We start from the raw sequence: 26693 nt of genomic DNA on the forward strand, positions 1-26693 counted from the left end.
CTTCTTGTGGGTTGTGTGCATGCATGATTTTATGTTAATAGTAATATAGAAATAAAAACTTTTCTATGCTATATGTTTGTTCCAGCTAGGTCAGATTCACAGCAGGAATAATCTTTAATAAAAAATATTTGGTAAGTTCTTTTCCTGGGCATCATTGAAAATAAAACTTAAAAATTTACAAAGGATCTTGAACAAAGATTTTTAAATTGCACACTTTATAGGTCCTTACCTATTAATTAAAAATAATGTGTGGTGTTATATCAATATAGTATTATAAATTAATAATAAACTATATCTAATTGATAAAATAGTAGCTAGTACTTAATGTTTAGGATACCTCAGTGTTTTATGCTATGTTTTACATATAGAGAGAACATAGCATACTTTCCATTTCAAATACATCTATTAAACTGATTGAAAATTACTGATCTACCTTCATATTTTAATGTCAATTAACAGTTTCCTCAGAAACTTAGTTTTTTGGCAAAGCTAGTTCTTTTCAGAATTTCTTATTTCTCAGTGTGAAAGCAGTGTCAGTTTAATTTCTTTAAGTTTATTTTAAATTTTAAATGAAAGATGAAAATTCTTAAGTGCCATTTCTTTTTCTATTCCTGCAGCGTTTGTCCAATAGTTCTATAGACTCAACCGATGAAACTAGTCAAATAGTTGAACTACAAGAATTGCTTGAAAAGCAAAACTATGAAATGGCCCAGATGAAAGAACGTTTAGCAGCCCTTTCTTCCCGAGTGGGAGAGGTGGAACAGGAAGCAGAGACAGCAAGAAAGGATCTCATTAAAACAGAAGAAATGAACACCAAGTATCAAAGGGACATTAGGGAGGTAAGTGATTCATCTTACTTTCAGTCTTTGATTTCTGAATGCTGCTTCTGAGATACTGTTTCCATAATTTCCCTTAATGACCATACACTTTTTACTTCCCAAAAGACCATACTTTGGCATGCATTATATTAGTTATGAAACTTGTTCAATAGGGCAAATAGTTTACTTCATGAGCACTTTAAATATATATGGAAAGAAATATGTGCTATCAAAGGTCAGATATAACAAAGACATTCTGAAGCTGTGAATAAATTTTTTTAAACGTAAGCTTTTAATTTTAAATAACCCTAAATATGTGTATGAATCATGAATTGCTATACTCATACTCTTAGCATATAGAAATACTACAAAAATACTTCAAATTGTTCCATTGCTTGTTTTTGTTTTGTGTCATGAAGGTGAATGTATCTCTGTTAATATGCATATACACGCATATGTATAACATAACCTTTCTTTGTCTGTATATTAAATTCCTGTTAGACATAACATCCCTTTTTCTACTTAAAAATGAGTACTTTAGTCACTTCTCAGCCTCTTGGCTAATATCAAGTGAAAAAAGAGAGTACTTTAAGTTACTACAAAAGATACTAGGAGATGTTTGATTTGTAACACTGTCAAATCGTTTTACCTGCTAAGGTGAAAGTTTAGAATCTTTTCACTTTTTCACCTTTTCACTCACAACTAAAAAGAAAATTATATTTGTGGAAATTGAGTTTTCTTACTTTTTGCCTTTTCCATTTTTACATATTTTAAATGTATTTGTATCTTTTAAAAATATTTTTTGTATCTAATTAGCTAGTTGTTCATCAAGTTGGCCCTATTCTATGTACCCAATTGTTTTCTTACCATTCTCTTATAAGCCAATTTTATCTTACTTTTTCCCTGACTGTTCCACCAAAACTCTTCTCATAAAAGTCATTATTGACCTCCATGTTACTGAATCCGGGGTTCAATTCTCAGTCCTCTTAAGCACTTGATCCATTTTCCAGAGGACTTCCTCACTGGGCTAATAGCACATTCTCCTCTCCTGGTTTTCATCCGTATTTACTTGCTTACCTAATCGCAGGCTCTTTTACTGCTTCTGTTTCTCCTCCCCTACCTTGGAGTGTCTTCTCTTCTCCACCTACTTTTATTTCCCTGGTAAATTTCTGCAGTCTCATGGCTCCAAAAGCCACCATCATCTTAGGACTCCCAACTAATATCTCCAGCTTGTTCTTCTTTCCTAATTTCCCGATGTTTCTCTCTCAATCACTAAGGGATATCTCAAAATTAGCATTTTCAAACTCTTTTCTTGATGTTTTCTCAACAAACCAGACCCTCCTGCAGTCTTCCATATCCATTATTATTGTTGCTTAGGCCAAAAGTCTTGGAGCTGTCCTTAAGATCTCTCCCCTCACACACTTGGTTTGATTCAGCAATAAATCCTGTTATCTACAATTTCAAAATATTCATAATGGGACCTCTTCTCAGAATCTTCGTGGCTTTTTCTTTTTCTACACAATCACTTTCTCTCAGTGGATTATTTCAATAGTCATCTGTTCCCTGGTGGTCTTGCTCATGCCTTCAGCTCACCTCAGTCTGTGCTCAACACAGCAGCTTAAGCTGCCTGCCTGTAAGCCAGTTCATGTCATTTTTCTGCTTAAAACATTTTAATGACTACCTATTCTACTTACAGTATTATCAAAGCCCTTACAGTGCTCTATAAGCCATATACAATCTCTCTAATACCACCTTCCTGACCTCCTGGAGATCATGTACTGTCTCATCCGACCATGCTCTGCTCAACTGGAGTGACCTCTTAAGCAAGCCAGACCTGTTTTATTACATTTTCTTTTCTCTCTGCCTTTTGTTCAATGTTGTTTTCTCAGTGAAATGTCCCCTGACCTTGCTATGTACACATATACACTCTCCTTCTTTTGTTTGCTTATCCCACAGGACTTTCTATCACCTGACACAATGTATATTTATTTTACTGATAAAGTTGGTTATCATATGCCTCCCTCCCCAACTATTCCTAAACATCTATAAGGGCTAAGATTTTTTTTTCTTGTTTTGTTCACTGCTGTCTTCAGAGTACCTATGCAGCTATTGATTGTATAATAGGCACTCAAAAAATCTTTGCTGAAAGAATAGATATTTATAAGTAAATATCAGAAGGTGTGAATGATATCAGAATATGTACTAAGATGATGCCTACTAGCAAAACAAAACAAAAAGAGATAGATGAAGCATGAAGTGGTAGACTGCTCCACTGCAACACAGATAATGATACAACTTTTTATGAATTAATAGTTCATGGCTGCATCTCTCCTCTTCATCCTCCCCACAATTCCAACTCAGAGAGTTCTTAAAGACAGTTTAACCTCTCTTCTGTATCACTAATAAGGAATTACTGGGATTTCTGGCTATCAAATCATCGGGCTCACTTCTTGATCTGTTGTTCATTCTCTCTGTCTTCATTCTCTTGGTTCTGGAGATTTAGATGATTTCCTTTCATTTTAGTACTCATTGCTCTGTTAATGCTCATCTAATCCAGCATCACTTACAGGTAAGGTCCAACATCCGATTCCCATTTTCTTACTGCCCATTTAAAAATAACTCCTTGATACTAATAGTCTCGGAATGTAGGTGACAAAACGCCCAGTCAGATGGAAAATGCACTCCTCTGATGCCAGGTGTTCTTTGATTAAGAATCTTCTCATGGGCAAAACGTTCTCCTTTCGTGTGGAATTATTTTAAAATAAAACTACTCTTATCAGCCCCATCGTGTCTATGTTTATATTTTGGAAGAGTTTCTGGAGAAAGGAATATCTCTCATCACCCCCCTTTGAAAGGAGATTGCAAACACAAATATTTTCAGAGCCAGGCTGGCAATGGAAAAGTAAAAAGTGCCAGGTGCAAGACAGTAGGAAGTGATGGCATTGATGAGACCTGTGAAAGGGCCTATACTCAGCCTGCATTACTGGATGTATCACTTTTTTTTTTGTATGCACACACACACACACACACACACACACAGAGCACTGTGAAGGCTAAATAAACTAATTCTGAAATATTCAGATCTCAAGACCCAGGCCTGTGGCTTATGAAGGATTTTTTAAGGAAGAGTCACATGTGAAAACTATTACAGTTGTGTTACATGGAAATTCTCAAATTCCTCACAACTGGCAAAAAGGGGAAATGCTAATTATTATCTCCATTTTTCTCAGATGAGAACCATAAGGTTCAGTGAGGTAAAGTAACTTGCCAAAGGTCTATGCAGTTCTCTCCCCAGCAGCACAGCAGAGAAACAAGATCAGCATGGCTTTAAAACCTGCGCTTCTTCCACTATGAACTACTTCCAAAATCAACACAGCGTAATAATTAATTCAGTGATAGCAATTATCATAAAATGCAGCTACAATATAACTGTTCTCTAAATAATCAATATTTGGATCTTTTTTTTTTCTAATAAGCAAGAAGATGTGAAAATCACATAGTTAAAAAAAACAGATTACTTAGCACTTAAAGCTTTTATTTTCTTGAATAATATTTTACTGGGTTATGGTCACAGAGAGTCAACTGGATTGCAAGTTTCTTTTTTTTTCTTAATTATTCTCTTAAAACATTATTTATTTATTTTAGAGACAGAGTCTTGCTCTGTTGTCCAGGCTGAAGTGCAGTAGTGTTTTCAGCTCACTACAACCTTGAACTCCTATGCTCAAGCAATCCTCTCACCTCAGCCTTTGGAGTAGCTAAGACTACAGGGCATGTGTCATGATGTCTGGAAAATTTTTGTATTTTTATCGAGACAGGGTCCTACTATGTTGCTCAGGCTGGTCTCAAATTCCTGGTTCAAGCGATCCTCCCATCTCATCCTCCCAGTGGACTATGATTATGGGCGTAAGCCACGGATTGCAAGTTTCTTAATAGAAAAAAATAAGCTCCCTTTTCTTGATACTCGTATAACATTTCTAACATAGTATAATTTATAAATTGTACAGGTAATAAATGTTTGTTGTAATAATTGAGGAAAAATTAGGAAATAAGAAAAAAACAACCACATAATAAAAAATGGAAAGGTAATTTGCTTTGCATGTGAGGACATTCTAAGGTATCTAAAAATGAACTATTATTTTGAGTAGCAAAAACTGCATTTACTTTTGCAACAATCTAATTTATAAATATGTTCCACTGATGGCTTCAGAATATATTTTTGTAATTTTTCTTTGTCAAAAAAGAAACCTATCCAAAATTTACTTTCGTTTTACATTTTGTCTTCAAACAAAACTCCTTAAATTGATTTTGACCTATGAAGAATAGGTGAGTTGGATTAAAGCTAGACACAACACTCAAATTAGAAAAATAGACAATTCTATAAAAGTAGCTTATCTCTCCAGTTTTTAATCAAGAGGATTATTAATTGTGTATGGATAATAATATATCACATACATAGCTGTGCAAATAGCTAAAATTTTCGGTGGAGTATTTTAATTACATTTTGTTTTGTGAATAAAACCATCTTGTATTTCCAACTTCCTATTAACAGTTCTTCAGAATTTCACTATGTGATTAAATGAATTAAATACATATCAGTGTTGCCTTTTCTATTATCTGAAACATGTAGTTATATTTTTCACCTTAATAGATCTAAATTACCAGAGAGTTATATTTATTAGATACGAAAAATATGAAATTTATATATAAACTTCAGGTCAAGAGATAATTGAATCTTTATTTTTTCTCATTTTTTGTAGGTAGCAAGTTTTAGGGACTAGAAAAAGCTCCCTTTTTTAGAATTTTTCAAATGACAGAGGGATAAGCTATTTCTCTGACTTGTAAATCCAGTTTATTTTTGGCAACACAGCCTGCAGTTAAAAATTGAATCTCCCACATGAATCACTGAATCAAAAAATACAGTACCAAAATTACAAAATGCAAAAATTCCTGCATGTAATGTATGTCATAGAGTGAGATCATCTAATTGTGTACATAAGAGGAATTAATAATAAAAAAAGACTATTATTTATCGAGGGTGTTTTCTACATGAGACACCATACAAAGCACTTCCTGAGTCCTAACAGCAATACTATGTGCTACATATTAGAATCTCAACTCACATAACATATGAAGAAGGTGAAGCACAGAAAAGGTGAGCAACATTGACCCTTGTAACAGAGTTAGTAAGTGTCCCGAACTAGCATTTGGAGCAAGTATGTACTACTTCAATGCTCACGTTCTTGAGAAATGTGTGTATGTCTTTTGTTGATTTTATTGCTGTTAAAATGTAGTAAGAAGTTTATTTATACAGGTTAGCTTTAGACTTTTCTCTTCAGGCCACGAAATTTTCCCAGAGTTCTGTTTGCAAGTGAAATGTACAGAATACAATATTAAGCACTCTGAAAGGATCCTCTAAGATAAAAACTCTACCATCACTGAGATAAAAAATATATAAAGTAGAAAAAGTCAAAAGTGAAAATAAGAAGTGTTTAGATAATAGACATTATTTGGGATGCCTAAAATCTAGGGGTATGTATATAATATTTCTTAAAAATTAGTCTGGCTAATTTTTGCTGAATTCATAGATTAAATTTAATTTTTTATTTTTGCACTTTAATGTCAACATAATTAACCAAGTAGCTTTTGACTGGGTCTTGATGGTCAGTATGATTGAGCTAGACAAAGACGACAAAACATATTCCAGGTAGACATGAAGTCACAGAGTGCATTAGTTTTGTAGGGCTGCCATAACAAATTGCCACAAACTGGATGGCTTAAAACAACCATAATTTAGTTACTCACTGTTTTAGAGGCTTTAAGTCTGAAATCAATGTTTCAGCAGGGCCATATTCTCTCTGAAGGCTCTAGTGAGATCTTCTTCACCCCTTCTAGCTTCTAATGGTTACTGGCAATCATTGGCATTCTTGACTGGTAGCAGTATAACTCTGTATAACTCCATTCTCTGACTGCCTTCCTCCTTCTTCCCCGTATTTCTCTGTCCCCAAATCCCCTCCTTATAAAAACACCAGTCATTGGATTTAGGGCCTATCCTAATCCTGTATGACCCCATCTTAACTTGATTATGTCAACAAAATCTTATTTGCACATAAGATCACATTCATAGGTTCAGAGTGGACACAAATTTTGGGGGGATGTTATTAGCCCCAGTACACAGAAGTAAGGAAGTATCAGGTCACAAAACCACTTTTTTTTCTAGGCTTTGTAGCTCAGATTTTACCCTGAAGATGGAGGGGAAGAAATAAAAGTACTGAAACCAAGAAGCAGTATGATCAGAGTAGCATTTAGAAATATCTCTTGGGCAGCAGGGTGGAGGAAAAGTAAGGAGAATAAAAGACAAAAAATACAAGAGAGAGAGCTAACTTGTAGGTGAGCAGGAGACTAGGGACAACACGATGAGTTTCATGGTGGATCTATTACTTTTTTTTTTTTTTTTTCTTGGAATGGAGTCTTGCCCTTCGCCCAGACTGGAGTACAGCAGTGCAATCTTGGCTCGCTGCAACCTCCGCCTCCCAAGTTCAAGTGATTCTCAGGCCTTAGCCTCTCCAAATAGCTGGGATTACACACATGTGTCATGACGCCCAGCTAAGTTTTTTGTATTTTTAGTAGAGACGGAGTTTCACTATGTTGATCAGGAAGGCTGGTCTTGAACTCTTGACCTCAAGTGATCTGCCCACCTTGGCCTCTCAAAATTCTGGGATTACAGGTGTGAGCCATCACCTCTGGCTGATCTATTACTTTTTAATTAATTTTAATTTTTTATGTATACAAAAATTTTCAAAGTCAAATAACGGCATGTATAAAGATGGTACATATATAAACACACACAGCATCTCACTTCAAGTTTTCATCCCATTTCCCTGAAATTCTTAATGTCAACCCTTTTATCCACGACTTCTGGTATTTTCTCTCTTTATTTAAACAAAATTTATGTCTTGGTCTTAGATTAGGACATTACCTATTTTATTCCTTATTTTACTTTTTATTCTACCTATCCTTTCATTAGAGTTATCATCTGAAAAAAATTAAAAATAAAAATAAAGAAAATTGGAAGGCTGTCTGCTTATCTGATTATTATAGGTGATGGGACTGGCTCTGGACCCTGTAGGAGAGTGGCAAAGGCACTGATTAGGAATAAGTGATGAAATGATTCTGGATAATAAGATATGGAAACTATTGCCATTTCCTCAATTCCAGAATTGTTATACAAAGAAGCTTCCCACATTCTCAGGAAACCATTCCAGGCCAATGAGCCTCACTTCTGCACTTGATTTTCCCCCAACATCTTGTCAATAAAGTAGGTTATCTAACTACCAGTAAATTTTCACGTAAGCTGTGAGTAAGGTAAAATTATCTCCATATTACTATCTATAAATTTGATTATTTAAAAATTACTGTTTAAAATATTATCAATGCCTGATTTTCTCCACTTGAACTTGATTTTTTCATATATTTATGCGTTCATGGACTTCTTTAAACTCTTATGTAATTGAAACATATATAACTAGGTAAATGGTTAAGAGTCTAAGTCAGTTGGTAAACTTGTAAATAAGATCCAAATGTACTATTTTTTTTTTTGTGGCCTGCTGTTTTAACCACAGAATTCCTCTTTCTTAACATAAAGGTAAGAATACGGATGGTATTTGTTATCTATTTGAAGATTGCTTTACAATTTAGAACTGTAGTTGCCATTTTAACAATTTTATGATTTGCAACTCTACTCATAATTGTAATTAATTTTACTGCATAATGAACTAATTTATCTGCCACTTCTCTTACAAGAGTGCCAGTTCTACAGTAGACAGTTTCAAAAGCTGCACCATTGTATTCTTAGACAGCAAAATGCTTTTGGTTAACCAAAGATACAAAAATAATTCTGACAACTAAGTTGGGAAAAGTCACCTGAAATCTTGCATTCCTTCAATGAAAAGAAAGGAATAAGTATTTATTTCAAGAATGCAATAGTTTTTATGTTTCTTTTATATTTAACAAGACAATAATTAAACAATCTGAGAATCTGACTTGCTTTTTTAAAATTATTTTAATTGTAGGCCATGGCACAAAAGGAAGATATGGAAGAAAGAATTACAACCCTTGAAAAGCGTTACCTCAGTGCTCAGAGAGAATCTACCTCCATACATGACATGAATGATAAACTAGAAAATGAGTTAGCAAATAAAGAAGCTATCCTACGGCAGGTTCAGTATCTCTGTCTTGGTTTTTTTCTGGTCCATGCGTTCTCATCATTCTCACAAAACAGGGAGTAAATAAAATAGGGTACTTCTTGACAGATGTTTGAGTAATCATTCTCTAAAATTTAAAATTCTCTGGCAAAACAAATATGATTTTCAGTGTGAAATTTCCTTTCTAGAAAGATAAATTAGGCCGGGCGCGGTGGCTCAAGCCTGTAATCCCAGCACTTTGGGAGGCCGAGACGGGCGGATCACGAGGTCAGGAGATCGAGACTAGCCTGGCTAACACGGTGAAACCCCGTCTCTACTAAAAAAATACAAAAAAAAGCTAGCCGGGCGAGGTGGCGGGCGCCTGTAGTCCCAGCTACTGGGGAGGCTGAGGCAGGAGAATGGCGTAGACCCGGGAGGCGGAGCTTGCAGTGAGCTGAGATCCGGCCACTGCACTTCAGCCTGGGCGACAGAGCGCGACTCCGTCTCAAAAAAAAAAAAAAAAAAAAAAAAAAAGATAAATTATTTATCTGAATAATAATACAAGTAATGACTATGACTTACTTTTCATATAGGCATGAGCCAGAAATTGTGCTAAACAGTTTTCGTGTATTACCTCGCTTAATTCTAACCACCACCTATGAAGTAGGCAGAGTTATTATGCTGAAGACACTACAGTTCAGAGACAGTCACACTTTCCCAAGATCATACATCTACTAAACACCAGAGCCAATAGTGGAATCCTAAGTTTATTGGGCTCTAGAGCACAAACAGGCAAACTATAGCTGTGGGCCAAAGCTGGCTGGTTGCCTTCTCTTGTTAATCAAGTCTTATTGGAACACAGCCATGCCCAATCATTTAATCATTGTCTATGACTGTTTTTGTGCTACAATACAGTTGAGTATTTGGGATTGAGGCCATATGGTACATGAGGCCTAAAATTTTTACTATCTGACCTGTTACTGAAAATGTTTGCCAACCTTATCTCCAGAGCCTGGATCATCATGCTACAATACCTCTCCCACTCCAGTCTAAATACTATGATTTTCAATATTTTGCTATGGTGGTATATCTGATGTCTTAGTACTGAGCTATATTCCCTTTGTTAAAATTTATACTCATGAGTAATTTCTTTCCTTTTTGCTGCCAGTGGTAAGAACTTTTTTATTGTTTTAATGTGCTTAAATTTATGAAGGAAATGGATAAGCAATATATGAAAACAAGACAGCAATCAACACTTTGCACATTTAGGTGTGGTAGTGGCTGATTTTAAATCTAAAATCATGGCTGAAGTGCAAAGCCCCCGGCGACTGGTGTTTGCTATCCAAACTCTGACTCCTTAAGTGTCTCTGCTCCCATTCCCATTTCAGATGGAAGAGAAAAACAGACAGTTACAAGAACGTCTTGAGCTAGCTGAACAAAAGTTGCAGCAGACCATGAGGAAGGCTGAAACCTTGCCTGAAGTAGAGGCTGAACTGGCTCAGAGAATTGCAGCCCTAACCAAGGTACTGCACTAGAACAATTGGTCAACCTAGATATATTTGTCGAAAGGATTAGCAATCGAAATGTATAAAGATTTTCTATAGGCTTTATGAAAATTAAGTTTATTTAATCTTTATTATATTTGTCTGTTATTAAGTCAGTTTTTTCTTGTCATACATATTTATGCCAGCAGGAATAATTGTTATACAAATGTGATGACCCCCCTGCCTATTTAAACATTAACAAAACAAGTAAAATTTCATGTCATTGTTATAGTTACTTTTCCATGGTAATATTTGTATAAGAATAATCCTGGAGACAAACAAAAACGATAATGTTATCTATATGAGACACAACAATTTAACAGTCTTCACATCAATTGCTATTAGAAGTATACAAAATATCATAACTTTTTGATTCCTCCCCAACTACAGTATAAAACTTGTTAGAAGTGGGAAGTTAGACTTATAAAAGTCTGAGGTCTAAACAATTAAACAGTCAGAAAGCGGTTTTACAGTTGTAATTTCCTCTGAAAATTAAAATCAATAATACTCTGAAGAATGTTCAAAATTTTCTGTGTAATATGGCTGGTAGATTCTGCAACTATCTGAATATTTTGGAATTTTACAAGCATTATAATGTTAAAAAGGACTATTCTGACCTCTGACAGTCAAACAGAAATAGTATCATTTCAAAGTGTGTGTACATGTCACAAGTTATATAAAAGCGCATTTTGTCACTAAAAGCCTGTTTGACATTTGATATGAATTCAAAAATAATCACACAATTTATATTTTTACACAATCATTAATATTTGCTAAGTTTTCAAGGCCACTACAGTAAATGAGTATGATAGGTATTTGGACTTCAAGTTTAAAATTATGGGATTAGGATTTACCCAAAATAATTGATGCAGCAATGAAGTAGACATACACGCATGATTTTCTAAAAAAGCAATTAATTAAAAATGAACAGTGGACTGATCTTCCTGTTGGTTAAAATAGGACAGTTAAGCAGGTAATGAAAGGCAAACCTTTGACGAAGTAGAGCAGGATTAGAGAGCGTTGAAACAGTTGCTTGTTTGCAGAGTGTTGGAGTAACCAGTTTGCTAAAACTGATTGAGGTGGGATTATAATTTGGATCGTTCCGTAGTCACAAACCATGCCAGTAAACTACTATGGCAATTTCAGGAATGTGTGATTTCTAAGATAAACATAAATTTATCATTTAATTTGAAAAAAAATTTAAATATGTTGGTATTATTTCATTTTTTTCCTGCAAACACAGATCTTAAATGACTATAACATAGACTAAGATATGCATAATTAGCCTTTTCATCTAAAGAACATAAAGGCCTTTCAAAAAGAGTTATCTTTTTCAATTGCACTGTTTTGGGGGGTTAGATGAGTGACTGAATACGAAAAATAACTTTTGTAAAGTTGTAGCTTAAAATAATGATCAATATTATCCTGACTAAAACACAAGAAAGTCTACAATTTCCCCCCATTTACAATTCAGAAAATCACTGCCCCACATTAACCTTTGATAGACTGAGAATAAAAACAATTTAAAATATAATATTTGACATAAAAATACTATATTAAATATTACCAAGAATTATTGATTTAGAATATGTAAAAATAACTGGAATTAGGTGCCTTATATTCTTTGCTTTTATCTTGTCTATTCTGTTAAATTCATTCATATATATATATATAATATTACCTTGGGCACAAAAAATAGCTCCCCTCAGCTTTCTCCTCCCTAATATACTACCAAAATTCCACTGTCTCTGAACTTCTTTGATTTCATTTTTCAGAAAATTGGAATTCTTCCAAAAAGTCTTCAAACGCTCTAATTCACTCTCCTTTTTATCACTTTCTTTTCTGACTAGTGCTATGTCAACAACATATTTCAAATATACACTTTTTATATTATTACCGTATTTTATTCATTATGAAAGCTCCTTAAGTACTGAGATTTTATCCTGAACACATTCCTTTTGCCTGTATTTTTTTTTAACATTTGAGGATCATCCTTTCATTTCTTCTACCAAGTTTTTTGGTTTCAACAGCCTTGTACTTTTTCTTGTACTCTGTTCTCAAGACCTTTAGGGTCTATCTTTATACCTGTTGTTTTTTCTGTTTCAGTTTGTTTCAGATATTTCCCTATTATGGATCATCACAGTCTTCTTCTTTTGTTAACCTTTTGACTGCTCACTAAAGTAAAAATATTTCTTCTTAGCTTAAACATGGGTTCCTCTTCCTATATTTTGAATGATATTCTTAATAACCCCTCAGACATTTTATTTTACCAATATACTTTTTTTCTACTTTACTATCACTTTTCTTCTTTTTTCTAGGTCTTTCTCTTTAAATTTAATTTCTTCTCCCTTTCTGAGTTTTTTCATGTTCTTCTCAAAACCATTTCTGCCTGTAGTTCATCCTGAAACTTTAGTATATTTTAAATTTTCCTATATCATATTAAGGAGTGAAACCAAGATAAACAGTTTTTCACCAAGGAGTATAAAAAATAGCAGACTGTTTCTGTGTGATCTTCGTATTTACAACAATTGCTGAAACTGTAGTTTTCACATAGACTGAAAATCAGCACTGTTGGTTGAAAATTGGTCCCAGTATATATTATTTAGAAGGGATGTCTGAATGCATTCTTTGATAAACTATTTTTCTCCTTCTGATGTATGTGTGTGTTTGCGCGCGCGCGTGTGTATAGGCGAAGCTTATTTATGGCTTTAGAAAGTCAGAATTATTGATTAATGGCTATGGATACAACTAAAACTTTTGCTTTGGTGAGTTTATACACAATTAACCAATAAAGATTACTTTTGGCTCCCAGTCTTATGATTTATTATATCTACATTTTAATTAAAATGCATATTCCTTTAGCAAGGACATAATTCATCTTGAATGAGGTATTTTATTTATTTCTAGTACCAATAAAATGTATCAGCAGTAACAGTAATTTAAACAGGACCAAATTCTTATTTTATCTCTGAAGTGAATTTTCAAAATTTTGGTGTTTTGTGTGTGTGTGTGTGTGTTTTTTTTTAAGTTTTATGTGTTTTTAATAAGTAAACAAAAAGAACTAGAAGTTTTAAAGACCTCTAAATACTTGTATTTTTGAAGACACAGTTTTGGCAGTTGAAATATTCATGTCTCAGGTGTCTTGAGTCATCTAATTAATTTAAACACCAATAACTGCATGTTAAAATGTAATTTTGAAAGATCACAGATACCTTTATGAATTTAGATTATATAATTTCAACAACATTTTTATCCACTTACTGTATTCTTAATCTAACTCTAAATTTTAAATAATATTATAAAAAAGTTATGGCATTTGGGGACCAAGGTAATTCTGTGTAGCTTCTAAATTGGAAATTTGAGGATGACCTGGAAGAAATAAATTGGATATTTGTTATGTCTTTATTATCTTCCACATTTATAAAATAAGAATATCGGAAGGAAAACCTTACAAAATGTAAATGTTGAATCATAGTTTGCATAAGCACACCAGAATTGAAATGTTAAATGTTTGCTTTCATAGGTTAAATTAAATTTATTGCATAAAATAGTACATATGCATCTGAATCAAATGAATAGGTTACTATTTCTTTTCAGTTACTGCATGACATATTTATATATAGTTCTATATTGGCATAAAGTGAGTTTCACTGTTTTAGAACGAACTTATAAAATGTGATAGAATATGCTCTGGAGTTAAATTTTGTGGTCCTGACATAGAGTCCTTTAGATGTAATAATTATTTAACTTGCAATGATTAAAATGTTGATGTAACTTCATATGTAATCCTTGCATAACATACTAACAATTTTGCTATCAACAATGTCACATGTGTTGAACACTCTGCACCTGTGGTAACCTGACAGTCACTTCCAAGACATGTATCTAACCTTGGCACTGGGCAAACACGAGCTTACAAGGAAACTGTGCCGCCTGTTCACTTGAGGCACTATTTTGTTTCCACAGCAACAAATCAGTGGAGAAACAGTTTGGAATTGGCCCCTGGTGTCATTTAGGAGAGTCACAAACAAGATTTCTTGTTCTCACAGCATTATTATCACTGGATAATTCGAGGACTTTCAATCATTTTCTTTTAAAATTTCTAATTAAACCTATCTGAGAGTAGGCCATTAAATTCTAGATCAATATCTGAAAGTAGACCATTAGACCAATATCTGAGATCAAGTATCTGAGAGTAGGCCGATTCTAGACCAATGACCATAGTGTGCATTCAGAGAACAGAAATCATTTCATAAGTTTTCCTGTTGCTGAGGAAACTCAATCTTGCTTGAACTGGGGACTACTCGCAATAACCCCCGGGTTAGTTTTTTATCTTATTTCTACAGAGCAAGGTTTAGAATAAATTTTGTTCCAAATTAATTACACCTGAGTCATTGTCTAGCATATTCCTCAACATTGTGATACTACTGTTTCCATCATTTTCAAGTAATATAGACAAAGAAACCCAAATATAAACTTCTAACAGTCTATCAGAGACATATTCTGGTGTTTGGTTTCCCATAATTCCAATTATTATATAATTCTTTCAGAGTTGCTTTATTCATTCTGTAGTATTCTTTCATTGCCAGCCATCACTAACCTTTCATATCTTAGGTTGATAGCTTTTTATTTTAGTATATTATTTTTTATTTAAAACCATCAACTGCATCGTGTTCACCAAATATCAATGTAGTTCTTTCCACATAAAATTCTGTCTATTAAAATATTAAATTTGCTGTCACACTTTTCTTTTAAGCATTCTGTGCTATGTTCTGTTCAGTGTCAGTGTCTTTAGTTCTGATTTTTCAATTTTGTCCCTCTCCTTTTCCTTGACTCGTTAGTCTGATCCAACCTCTTCTACCTCATCTGATGATTATCAATATGTTATGGAAGCTAAACTACAAGAAATGATCTCCATACGTAGGAAGGTAGTCCTACTGGACTTTACTTTCTATTGCTAAATAGAATCCATCTAAGTTTTTCTTTTCATTTATAAAAATTATGTTACTTTTATTTATTGATAATCAACCATCTGTGCAGTTCAGTGCTTCAGGAGCTTAAGATTGGACAATGGCAGGTTTGTGTTCAAACCATGCACAGTCTGCATGTTACATTTGGCTGATTCCATTGCTCATAAATAAGTCCAATGTTTTGCTGATGCTTGGATGTAACAGGCCTTTGTAGCTGACACATTTCAAGCAATGCTGTTCAGCTGCCTGTTTGAAGAAAGTTTATTTTTTAAAAACTATGTTTGCAGTTGGTAGTAGCTTGCTTTACATTTTATTTCAATTTATTTAGAGGAAAAGTGTTAACCAAATCTTACATTTCAGGTGCATTCTTCATATTTCTTAACAGGCTGAAGAGAGACATGGAAATATTGAAGAACGTATGAGACATCTAGAGGGCCAACTTGAAGAGAAAAATCAAGAACTTCAAAGAGTATGTATATTAAGAACTGTTACCCCCCAATAATTGGTTTATGAATTCATATTCTGCATATAAGAAGAAAGCCTTTATTTGAGTATGGGTTGTATTTAAAACCTACAGATATGGCCTGTAGACTTTGAAGAAAAAGTTTCCACCGCTTCAACCAAAACAGATCTAAAATTAAATTCAATTTAAAACTAGCAATGCTATAAAAATAATCTCAAACAATTTTTGAATGGATTTTTATGTCATTTATTAAAATATAAGGCTAGGCAAAGAGAGAAAATGAATGAGGAGCATAACAAGAGATTATCGGATACTGTTGATAGACTTCTGACTGAATCCAATGAACGCCTACAACTACACTTAAAGGAAAGAATGGCTGCTCTAGAAGAAAAGGTAAAATGATAGAAGGGTAAAATCACATGAATATTTTGCAATGCTCTTATGATCATGTTTGTTTTATATACAGCTGCAATTATTGTAATAGTCAGATGATCCATTTACTTAGTTTTTTAAAATGCCTGATATATTCTTAGAAAGAAATGCATATTTTTTGTTTTAAAAAGTATAAGATCAAATTTGGGATGAATATAAAAATTGCATGAGATATAAATATTTTATATTGGCATGTTCATATGAGGCAAATGTAGTAAAATATGCTGTGCTTTAATGATGAAAATATTTTATTTATCCTCTACCTGGTACGCAAAATAAAAAAGTGATGAGACACAAGTCAATACTTTTTGGTGGGGGGAGGTGATTTGAAATATTCATGTGTCAAGTGACTGATATCTACGCACCAGCCTAAAAGTCAAAATGTAAGTGAGTTTATATAATCAGAAGAACTAGTATCAATCCCAGTAAAGGGTTTAGGAACCCAGTATTTTCAGCTGCATTATTTCAGAAATAGTGCTTCTCTACAGTCTGCAATGTGATTTACAGTTACATATGTCTCATTGATAGTTGGCAGCTACCAGACCAGCAAGAGTTATGAGAGCTGGTTACCAATTCCAGAGCATAAATTAAGGTAGGGTATAAAACCCAGATGATCATATCATTTTGGAAATTTAGATTGAATGCCAATCACTATTTTAGCTAGACATTTTCCATTAGTGCATAAAATAAACCAAAATAGGGAAAATGTTTTGATGAAAAGTTAAAGTAGTTTGATTAATTTACCCATTAGAAAGTTATAAGACATGATTTCCTCTCATACAACTTCAAATATGTGGCCACTGTGGAATTACTACACTCTTAGTTTGATTTTACTCTATAAATATGAAAAGAATACATTATTTTAAATAATGCCTTATAGTATTTGTGTGTTTTGTAGAAAAATACATAATTTTTAACAACAAAAATAATTTTCTGGCAAGGTTTATTTTAAATATCGATGATGCCAACATATTTCCACATGACTTTGTGACATGTAATATTAGGTTTATGAGTAGCTAGAATTTGTTATTTCTCTAATAATTTAAGTATCATTATGAATTGTTAATTCCACATTGCAGTAGATGTCCAGAAAGTTAAATTTTTAAGAATATGATTTCCTGATTTCTTCTTTCTTCAGATAATAGAAGTGAGTTCTTCTGAATTCTTTATAACACCTCTAAGATTTAGCTTGTTACTCACTTTTTCTTATTTGAAGGATAACCAATAGTTTCCAATTTAAAATGTGGTCTGAGAAAAGGCAAACAGAAATAGCTTAAAAAACAATATTTATTTCATTTGTTCATTCAAGTGTTACAAAATAACCTTTTCCATTTAAATTACATATTTTTTTAAATGTGAAGGTCTCATGTTTGAAAATTTCATCAAAGTGTGATTTCCATGAAATACCTGTACTAAGGAACAAATCTAAGAGGATTCTTGAGTGATAGAATATTAATCAATATATATTTAAGTATTTTATATTTAATTTATTAATTATTTCTGCTATTTTCTTTTTTTAGAATGTTTTAATTCAAGAATCAGAAACTTTCAGAAAGAATCTTGAAGAATCTTTACATGATAAGGTATAATGGAAACTTACATTTTTGGCCCATTTTTCTATTTTTATTTTCTATTCCACTGATGAATGTTTTGTTGTAAAATAAATTTGAAAAAATAATTTTAGTATGCTATCTTTGTAAAACAATTTTAACATTTTTATTATACCTGCAGAAGAGTGCACATAGAGAGGGAGAGCTTGATGAATCTTTGCAACCCAAATTCACCAAAAATTTGCATTCCAGAAACTCCCCTCAGATTAGTCTATACTCATACTCTTCCATTAAAGGATAATCACTATCTTGACTTATAACATTAAAAAATGGTTTTATCTTGCTTTATGCCTTATATAAATAGAATTAAAATATATGCACTAATTTATGCCTACTTTTAGATAGTCTTTCAGCAGAAATATATTAAATACTATTATATATAAGAATTATGCTAAGTTATATATGTCTGAACATAATCGTAGTTCCAAAGTAGCTAAAAAGTTCTAATTGAGGAGAGAGAACACAGCCTTTACAAACCAGTGGAGATGCAGAGTAGCAGATGCCAAGTGCCAAATTAGTGAAGTAGACAGTAAGAGCTACAGGTAGGAAAGACCATAATATAATGCTGCTGTGAAGAAGACTTCAGGAAGGAGGGACTTGACTTAAGATTTAGGGGAAAGTAGGACTCTGATGCAAGGCTTTCAAACATAGTGCATGTGGCATGATCACAGGTGCTTGGTGGGGTGAGGGGATGGGTAATGAGTGTGACATTTTAAATAATAGGCACAACTATTTGTCTGAAATCAATTATTACTGTTGTAGGGTGTGTGGTAGAAGAGGAAACTAAGGGCAGATTGTGAAATTTTAATGGTAGTTGCTAATATGTATTTTTCTTATTAGCCTGTAAAGTTATTGTTAGCAATTTTATCTTATTTTGTTAAAGAAGATAGGATTGTTAACTTAAGAAGTGATCTATAATTGTGTGTTGAGAAAAGATAGAAGAAATGGAGAGAGAGAAGGAAGGGAAAAGGGGAATGAAGAAAAGAAGGGAGAGGGGGAAGAAGGAAGGGAGGGAAGGGAGGGGAGGGAAGGGAGGAGGGAGGGAGAGAGGGAGGGAGGGAGGGAAGGAAGGAAAGAAGGAAGGGAGGGAGGGAGGGAGGAAGGGATAGTATGGGATATAGAAGGTACTGGAAAAGATGAAGAATAGATGAAAGAGAACAATTATACATTTAACCCTACTGGATGCTGCATATTATGATGCAATTAAAAATAACTATTTAATTCTTTAGTTAAGGTGTCCACAATCTCCTGAAAGATAGGTCTTTAGAATAATGTTATGTTGGACCTAGAAGATAGTATCTGATTCTTTCTGAGGTAGTTCACAATGACAACACAGGAGATTACATTTTTAGGAGCCTCTTAAAGACATATATGATCTTAATAAAGGTAGAAGATTCTAGGTAGAGGATGAATCCTCTGCAACAGCACAAAGAAAATCAAGATGGTTGATTTGATGAATCATCAGAAGTTTACTGTGACTGGTATGTATTTAAAGAAGTAGTTTTTAAGCAGATTGTGAATTTTGGACTAGATGTTGTTATGCGTGTGATGTTATCCAAAGCTCTGTGTGCTCTTGGCAATATCCCCAGAACCCACTCCCCCACCACCTACCGAAGTCTTGTAACTCCAACAATCTGCCTAAGCAACCAAGAGTACTAATCATATCATGCTTTGCATCCTTGCTTATGTCAGTCTCCACAGAGAGTAAATCCCAGGTTATACCTCATTTCTGAACTATCATCCCATTTAGATGGGCACATTCACTAATCTGACCACATCTTCTATAATTCCTCAAAATTCCACTGAACTAACTGTACTCACAGTCCATTATCAGCAAAACCCTCTGTAGGCTCAACCTCTTTCTCAGTGTTTCCCTTTCCATCTTTATCTCTAAAATTTAAAGTTTCTAGGTAGCTGTCCTTTCTTCTCTCTGATTCGCCCTTAGTGACCTCATCTGATCTCCTGTATTTAAACACCATCTGTAAATTGAGCACATTCAAATTTAGATTACCTACTGGGTCCTCTTCCCTGAGAGAGATTTTATATTCTAGTGCCAACTCAATATCTCCATTTGGACACCTATGTACCTCAAATGTAACATGCCAATCTATTCTCACCCCACTCCCACACATCGAACACCACCACCACCTAACCTAACACACCAGCAGTCTTCTCAGTCAATCTTAATTACAATTTCTTTCTTTCAGTTACTCAGGCTAAAAAACTTGGACTCAGTCTTGACCCCTATGTTTATTTCATGTCCCTCATCTAGTCCGATATCAAATCCTCTTAGTTCTGCTCTCACAATGTAGCAAAATATAGCCAGTCTTACCCTAACACCAATCTTGTCCAAGCCATTACTCTCTTGCCTAAAAATTTCCTCTTTTCTACCTCCCAATTTAACTTGACAATCTATTTCACAGCCATTAGAGTGATCATGCCACTTATCTGCTAGAAAATCCGGGAAACATAGCAAGACCCCATCTTTACAAAAGTAAAAACTAAAAACAAATTACCCAGGTGCAGTGGTACACACCTGTAGTCCTCCTAACTACTTGGAAGGCTGAGGCTAGAGGATTACTTGAGCCCGGGAATTCAAGGCTGCAATGAGCTGTGATCACAAAACTGCACTCCAGTTTAGGTGACAAAGTGAGACCCTGTCTTTAAATGAATAAATGAAAGAATTTTTTAAAATCCTCCAATTGTTGCCCATCTCATGCAGAGTAAAAGCCAGAGAGTTTGAAGTGGTTTACAACCTCTTTTAGGACTACCCTTCCTGAGTTCTGCAATCATACTTTTAAAAAGTATCCTCTACTTGTCTATTTAACCTCTCCAATCCAGCCACACTGGACTCCCTACCCTCTACTCCATTTCCACTAACAGGCATATGCACATGCTGTTGCTTTTATCTGCCATGCCTTTTCCTAAGAGTCTGATTTTTTAATTTCTCCTTTATTTAGGTCATTGCTCAAGTATGACTTTACTGAAAAGCCCTTCCATTACTCCCATTTTCTCCTTCCTAACAACATTGTATATTCCTATATTCCTTCTTGTTTATTGTTCATCTTTTCTACTAAATTCTAAATTGCAAGAGGGCAAGACATTTTTCAGCTCACTACTATATCTCAGGTGCCTGACACACAAGAGGTACTCACCGCACTTTAGTGAAAATAATGAACAAAGATAGTTACAAATCAATAAGAAACTATTGAACATTTTAAAGCAACGTGTTAGTTTATTGTACATGTGTTTTAAAATTACATGTCTGGCAGAGAAATGTGTAGGAAAGAGACTGAAGCTGGTAAAAATCATTCAGGAAAAAGATAAAAAGGGCTTAGAGTAGGATGGTAGTGAGGTAGTGAGAATAAAAAGAACAGAGAAGAGAAACATTGCAAAGACCACATTGACCAAAAAAAAAGTGTGGTAAGAAAAGAAGTTTGAGTAAAGTAAAATATCAAGCACTAGCCACTGGGGAGGGGAAAAACAATAGTAGAAAAAATCTAGAATGATACATTTAGACCTGTATAATGATATAAAAGTTATAATCATTAAAACCAAATTGAATGCTTACATGAGCAGTTAAATAAAACTCTAAGACAACCCTTATCTTCATAAATTTACAGACCAGAGCCTATAATGTCAATTTGAAAAAATTATCATTAAGTACAAGTAATTGTGCCAATATCAAGCTAATCAGTTGTTAACTTTATTTTTTAAGGTGCACTCCAGCCTCAGTGACAGAGTGAGGCCGTGTCTTAAAATAAATAAATAAATACATACATACATACGTACATACATACATACATATTTTTTTAAAAAATCCTCCAATTGTTGCCTATCTCTTACAGAGTAAAAGCCAGAGAGTTGAGTTTGCTTTTTCTTCCAAACCAATCCTCTTTTTCCTTCACCTGTATGTCCTTTAACCCTTGTAGAATATTGGAAATTCTTCATTTGCTGTAGAAAAAAGACATTTTCTTTATTTTCAAAAATAGATATGATTTCTACTCTGCATTTTTAAGTGACATCTACATAGCTGGTCATAATTTTAATATTCCCTTGAATTTTCAAATATTCAGGATTAGTGAATGCCAGGGATTGTAGATAATTTTTTATTGATTTCTGCTATCCACATTTTTTATTACAAGGGGAAAATTTTGGCATGCTTTATTATTATGTGTAATGACTTTTAATAAAAATATATCCTCAGTTTTTCCTTTTTAAAAAAACCATTAAGACTGATTTATCATAATTAGTTGCTGATATTACTGGCATCAGAGTAACACTGTTTTGATTTTTTAGGAAAGATTAGCAGAAGAAATTGAAAAGCTGAGATCTGAACTTGACCAACTGAAAATGAGAACTGGCTCTTTAATTGAACCCACAATATCAAGGTAACATTAAACTAAAAGCTTATCTCTAGTTCACTGAAAATCAACATGAATTCCCTTATGGTTTCATATGTCCTCAGCTAAAATATATCGGTACTTCTTATTGCTCACTAGTCATTACCATGTTTTGACTCTTCACTGATTTACAGTTTTTACTTCAAAAATAACTTTATAATTTAGAAATTACTTCTGTAATCAATAAAAAATTAAATTATTACCTTTTGTATTCTACATTTCATTATATAGATAGAAATATATTAAAAGATTCTTCAATGAAGAAATTGAACTGTGTACAGAGATATTGCATCTCATTGCAAGAAGAGGCGTCAGCGCTTTTCTCTATATGTGTTCAATACAGAAATTGAATTCAACATAAAATTTTCTACATGTGTTCAGTGTAAAAACAGGCGGAAATATGTTCAATGCTTATTGTGACTAAACAAATATTATTGATTACGGTCACTTAGCAGTTACCTATTTAGGTAAAGTAATTGCAAAAAAAGAGGAAAAGAGAAATGAATCAGGTTAAAAAAAAGAAGAAAAAAAAATTTCAAATAAATTTAGCCATACTCATCTACTTTGATTCACTATCTCATCTTAAGAAAAATAAGCAATGGATGTCAACTTACTTGATAGATGATTGATAGATAGATAGATAGATAGATAGATAGATATGTTAATAATTCATATATAATTTCCTTTTGTGTTTGAGTTGTTTTATTTAAAATTGTTTAGAAGTCCTAGAAGGACTCACTCATTTAAACATGTATTTACTAGGCAACACAGAATAATAGCAGCTGTTTGAAACTTTCCACTACCAAAGGCTTTTAGGAAAAGTCCATCTTTCTTGGTGTAATGTTCATCTTTAGAAAGTTAACTCCACCAGAGTATTTGTTTTGATAACTACCATAATCTCAAGACCTAAAAAACTATTTTGCATATAGTATACCCTCAAGATATATTATAGAATGAATAATTGAATATCTGGTTTCAGATGCTCAAATAAAAATTCAAATAAAAAATCTTAAAGTGTCTTAAACTCTTTTCAATAAGGAAAAGCAATATTTAATATTTTAAGTATTTCCATACTCAATTTAATATGAGAAACAGTTTGGCAGGCATAAAAACACCCAAGAAACTTTTATATATGTAAGTCACTAATTGAGAAAATCATTCTTATTTTTCAAATTTTTAAGATTCTGATTTTTATATATGAACTGAAATTATTATTTCAATGGTATGTGTTCACATGGTTATGATTATTATAACGAGGATGGTGGAGAAGGAGAAGAACTGATAAAATATCAAGGGAGTCAATGCATAGAATAAGCATTATTGAATCAATAGATTAAATATATATGAATAAGAATAAATGATCAGTTCCTTATTTGTTTGACCTTAGGTCTCAAAATACAGAGTTTCAAAGTGTTGTCTAAAAGTCTATCACTGCACTGAGTCATTATGGGCAGCCTAACAATGTGACATTTATCTACAATGAAGGATGATTGAGCCTATATAGAACAATTATTCTTTGATCAACAGGTTGTAGTGGAAGGAACCCTAGACCAAGAATAAGACAATCCACGTTCCCAGGACTCAGACAGATAATTACAAGCTGCTTGATTTTGGAAAACCCGTTTTCCTTAATAACATTCTAAATAAATACATATTTGTACCTATATAGGCATAAATGATATTTTTCTGATTATCTCACAGGCTTGCCTTGCAGATAAAATAAGACAAGTAAGCATTATAGTAAATCATATTATATGTATAGTATGTATAGTAAATCATATTACAAGTATAAAGTATTATAGAAATAAGGTAAGCTAGCTAAACAGAACTTATAATAAGTTACAGGATAACTGAATGTTTATTAAACAGTTATTTATAGAACATCCATGCTTCTGAGGACAAATAATTTTGTAAAAACAATAATGGAAATAGGAGGTGCGTGAGAACTCAGTCTACTAAGTTTTGATCTAATAGGTAGGGAGGTGAGGAGAGATAAGCTAGGCGAGTGAATATCAGTGACCACTCTTGTCTCTTAATATCTCATCGAGAAGAAAGTAAAATGAGTTCCAGAGTGACTAAAAAGGGCTTGATTTGGCTCAACTCTTAAAAAAGGTAGAATTTGGGTAATTGGAAAGGACAACAGAGGACACTCCAGAAAGCAGAGCGATGGGTAATGGGTTTTCTCTAAAAAAATTCTTACCTGACTTATTTATGCTAGTTCTTTAATGAGATTAAAGAACAGGAGATTCAGGAGGAGAAACTACAGGGTTCATTGCTTAAATGAACTGATACCTATTTTGTGACTTAGCCCTTCCAAAAGCCTTTCAAAATATTGAACACCTAGAATGATTTAGAAATTGAACTAGCATGATAATATTGCCTCTATTTTCTCCTGTTAGAGAACTATCTCAGAGAACTGGAAAAAAGAGGAGAGAGATGAGTGTGAGGACTGTTATAATAAAAAGAATACTAGGAGCTAGAATAGTAGATGGCAATAGTATTTTTAAACTGAGACCTTAAAACTGTTAACCACATGTGTTGAGACTGTTTTCAGGAGAAAACTAACAATCAAAAACAAACAAACAAACAAAGCATGTTCAAAGAAATGAAAAGAAAGTGTGAGTTACTGGAATTGAAAGAAAGTCAATATAGCTGTATGAAAAGTTATTCAGAGAGTACCTTAAAATGAAACTGGAAAGTGGCAAAGGTCCAAATTATAGAGGTCCTTTAAGGACATTGAATAATTTTAAGCAGGAAATTGACATGATTAGATCTGTGTTTTGCTTTTTTTTTTTTTTTTTAAATAAATTATCTGCAGTTGTGAGATAAATCAACAAGAAAACAATGCTCATAGAATGATGAGTTCTAATGTTAGAAACTCCACTGTGATACCTAAAGGGACATTAAGGTAAGCAGCCACAGGAAAAAGGAACCCAGACTGTTCAGAGCAAGATAGTTTAAGCCTGTATTATAATCATTTCATGTATTTATCATCTTGCCAGATATTTATGAAGTGCTTATTATATGCTAGGAACGCCTTCCTGGACATAGGAAGGTAACTAAAATCTGATCTTTGTTCTTCATGAAACTTAGAACCTCCGCCCAACAGATAAAGACAGAGAGTTGTGTCCTTTATGAATATGGCCTTGTTGTTTTTTTTTTAAGTAACTTATCCATGATAAAACCTGTTTACTTCATTAAGTCTCAAGTATATTGCTACAAAAACAATAGCTGTCACTTATTTGAGGGATAACTTTTCAGTTCTTTTGTTTCAATGTCCCATTGGTAAAACAAGAACTTTCTTAAGTTAGTGTCTTCCATTGTTGCAAACACCCAAACCTCACCTCCCCTTTTTAATGTTACAAAATATTTGGAAGTGCTTGTCTTTGTTCACAAGGATAACTTAAAAAGAGAGTATAGTCAATCAGCAGGAGCCTCAAATTCAACAGAACTAACAGCTTTAAGTGTATTTCCTACTGATGATGGATTTGTTATTTCATTTTATAGGGCAGCATGATGTCGCTGTTATTATCATCATCATTATTGTAACAATAAAATGAATTTGCTATAAATCCACATATAAGTAATATGCCTGGACTTTGATTATAGGGTACTTTATTTGCCATGTTTATTGAAAACTAGTGTAATGATACTTTCCAACTAAAATTTTCCTACTCTTTCATCTTTAAACAGATTTAAGAATGAAATGTGCTTATGAAAAGATTTTTCTTCATCCTTTTGAAACAATGTCTTATCAAAAACTTTTTAAAAATACTTTTGGTAGTCTATCCTATTTTCTTTTATAAAACTAAGACCATAAGCTTTGGGTCTATCTAAATTTAAGCATTTTGTTGATTCTCTAAATTGAAAAATAGAATGTGAAAAATAGACAATGTGTGAATAAATTTCTCCAAACATTTTAAAATTGGAAAAGTTCTGGGACCCCCAAATTTTAGACATTTTTGGCTAGATTTATCAGAAATACTTAAACACAGTAAGCAATAGCATATATTGTGATATACACAAAAGATCTCAAATTAAATTGCCAGAATTTAACCTAATGGATTTTGATTATCAGTCTTATTATGATTCATTTTACTACTGCATTTGAAAATGATACTAAACAGAAAGGTTATAAGTACTGTATATTCTAAAAGAAGAAAATGCACTTGACTTTCAGGAATGGACCTAAGACTGCAGCTTCTGACATAAGTCTCTAAAGAGGCCTCAGAGTCATGACAATTTATCAGTTTTCTTTCTTGAGGTTTATTTC

The 26693-nt window shown here is 33.2% G+C and overlaps 1 protein-coding gene and 1 long non-coding RNA gene across 30 annotated transcripts in view; one reads left to right on the plus strand and one right to left on the minus strand.

The window, feature by feature from the left end:
* The window catches only part of LOC139356693 (uncharacterized), a 33045-nt gene extending 11086 nt beyond the window's left edge, over positions 1-21959 (minus strand). The window contains exon 1 of the long non-coding RNA XR_011609014.1: positions 21864-21959. This is a non-coding gene — a long non-coding RNA (uncharacterized lncRNA). The remainder of the gene's footprint in view (positions 1-21863) is intronic.
* The window catches only part of LOC105473289 (PTPRF interacting protein alpha 2), a 510238-nt gene that overhangs the window by 379411 nt on the left and 104134 nt on the right, over positions 1-26693 (plus strand). For 18 of the 29 annotated variants that reach the window (XM_011727001.3, XM_071071359.1, XM_071071361.1 and 15 more), the window contains 8 exons: positions 618-839; positions 8888-9034; positions 10387-10521; positions 15384-15470; positions 15898-15981; positions 16237-16368; positions 17928-17990; positions 22317-22408. In XM_011727001.3, coding sequence (XP_011725303.1) covers positions 618-839; positions 8888-9034; positions 10387-10521; positions 15384-15470; positions 15898-15981; positions 16237-16368; positions 17928-17990; positions 22317-22408 — 962 coding nt within the window. The remainder of the gene's footprint in view (positions 1-617; positions 840-8887; positions 9035-10386; positions 10522-15383; positions 15471-15897; positions 15982-16236; positions 16369-17927; positions 17991-22316; positions 22409-26693) is intronic. The other 11 variants (XM_011727012.3, XM_011727018.3, XM_071071367.1 and 8 more) reach the window with 1 other exon arrangement.

Source organism: Macaca nemestrina, chromosome 10 (assembly GCF_043159975.1).
Source record: "Macaca nemestrina isolate mMacNem1 chromosome 10, mMacNem.hap1, whole genome shotgun sequence".
Lineage (NCBI taxonomy): Eukaryota > Metazoa > Chordata > Mammalia > Primates > Cercopithecidae > Macaca > Macaca nemestrina.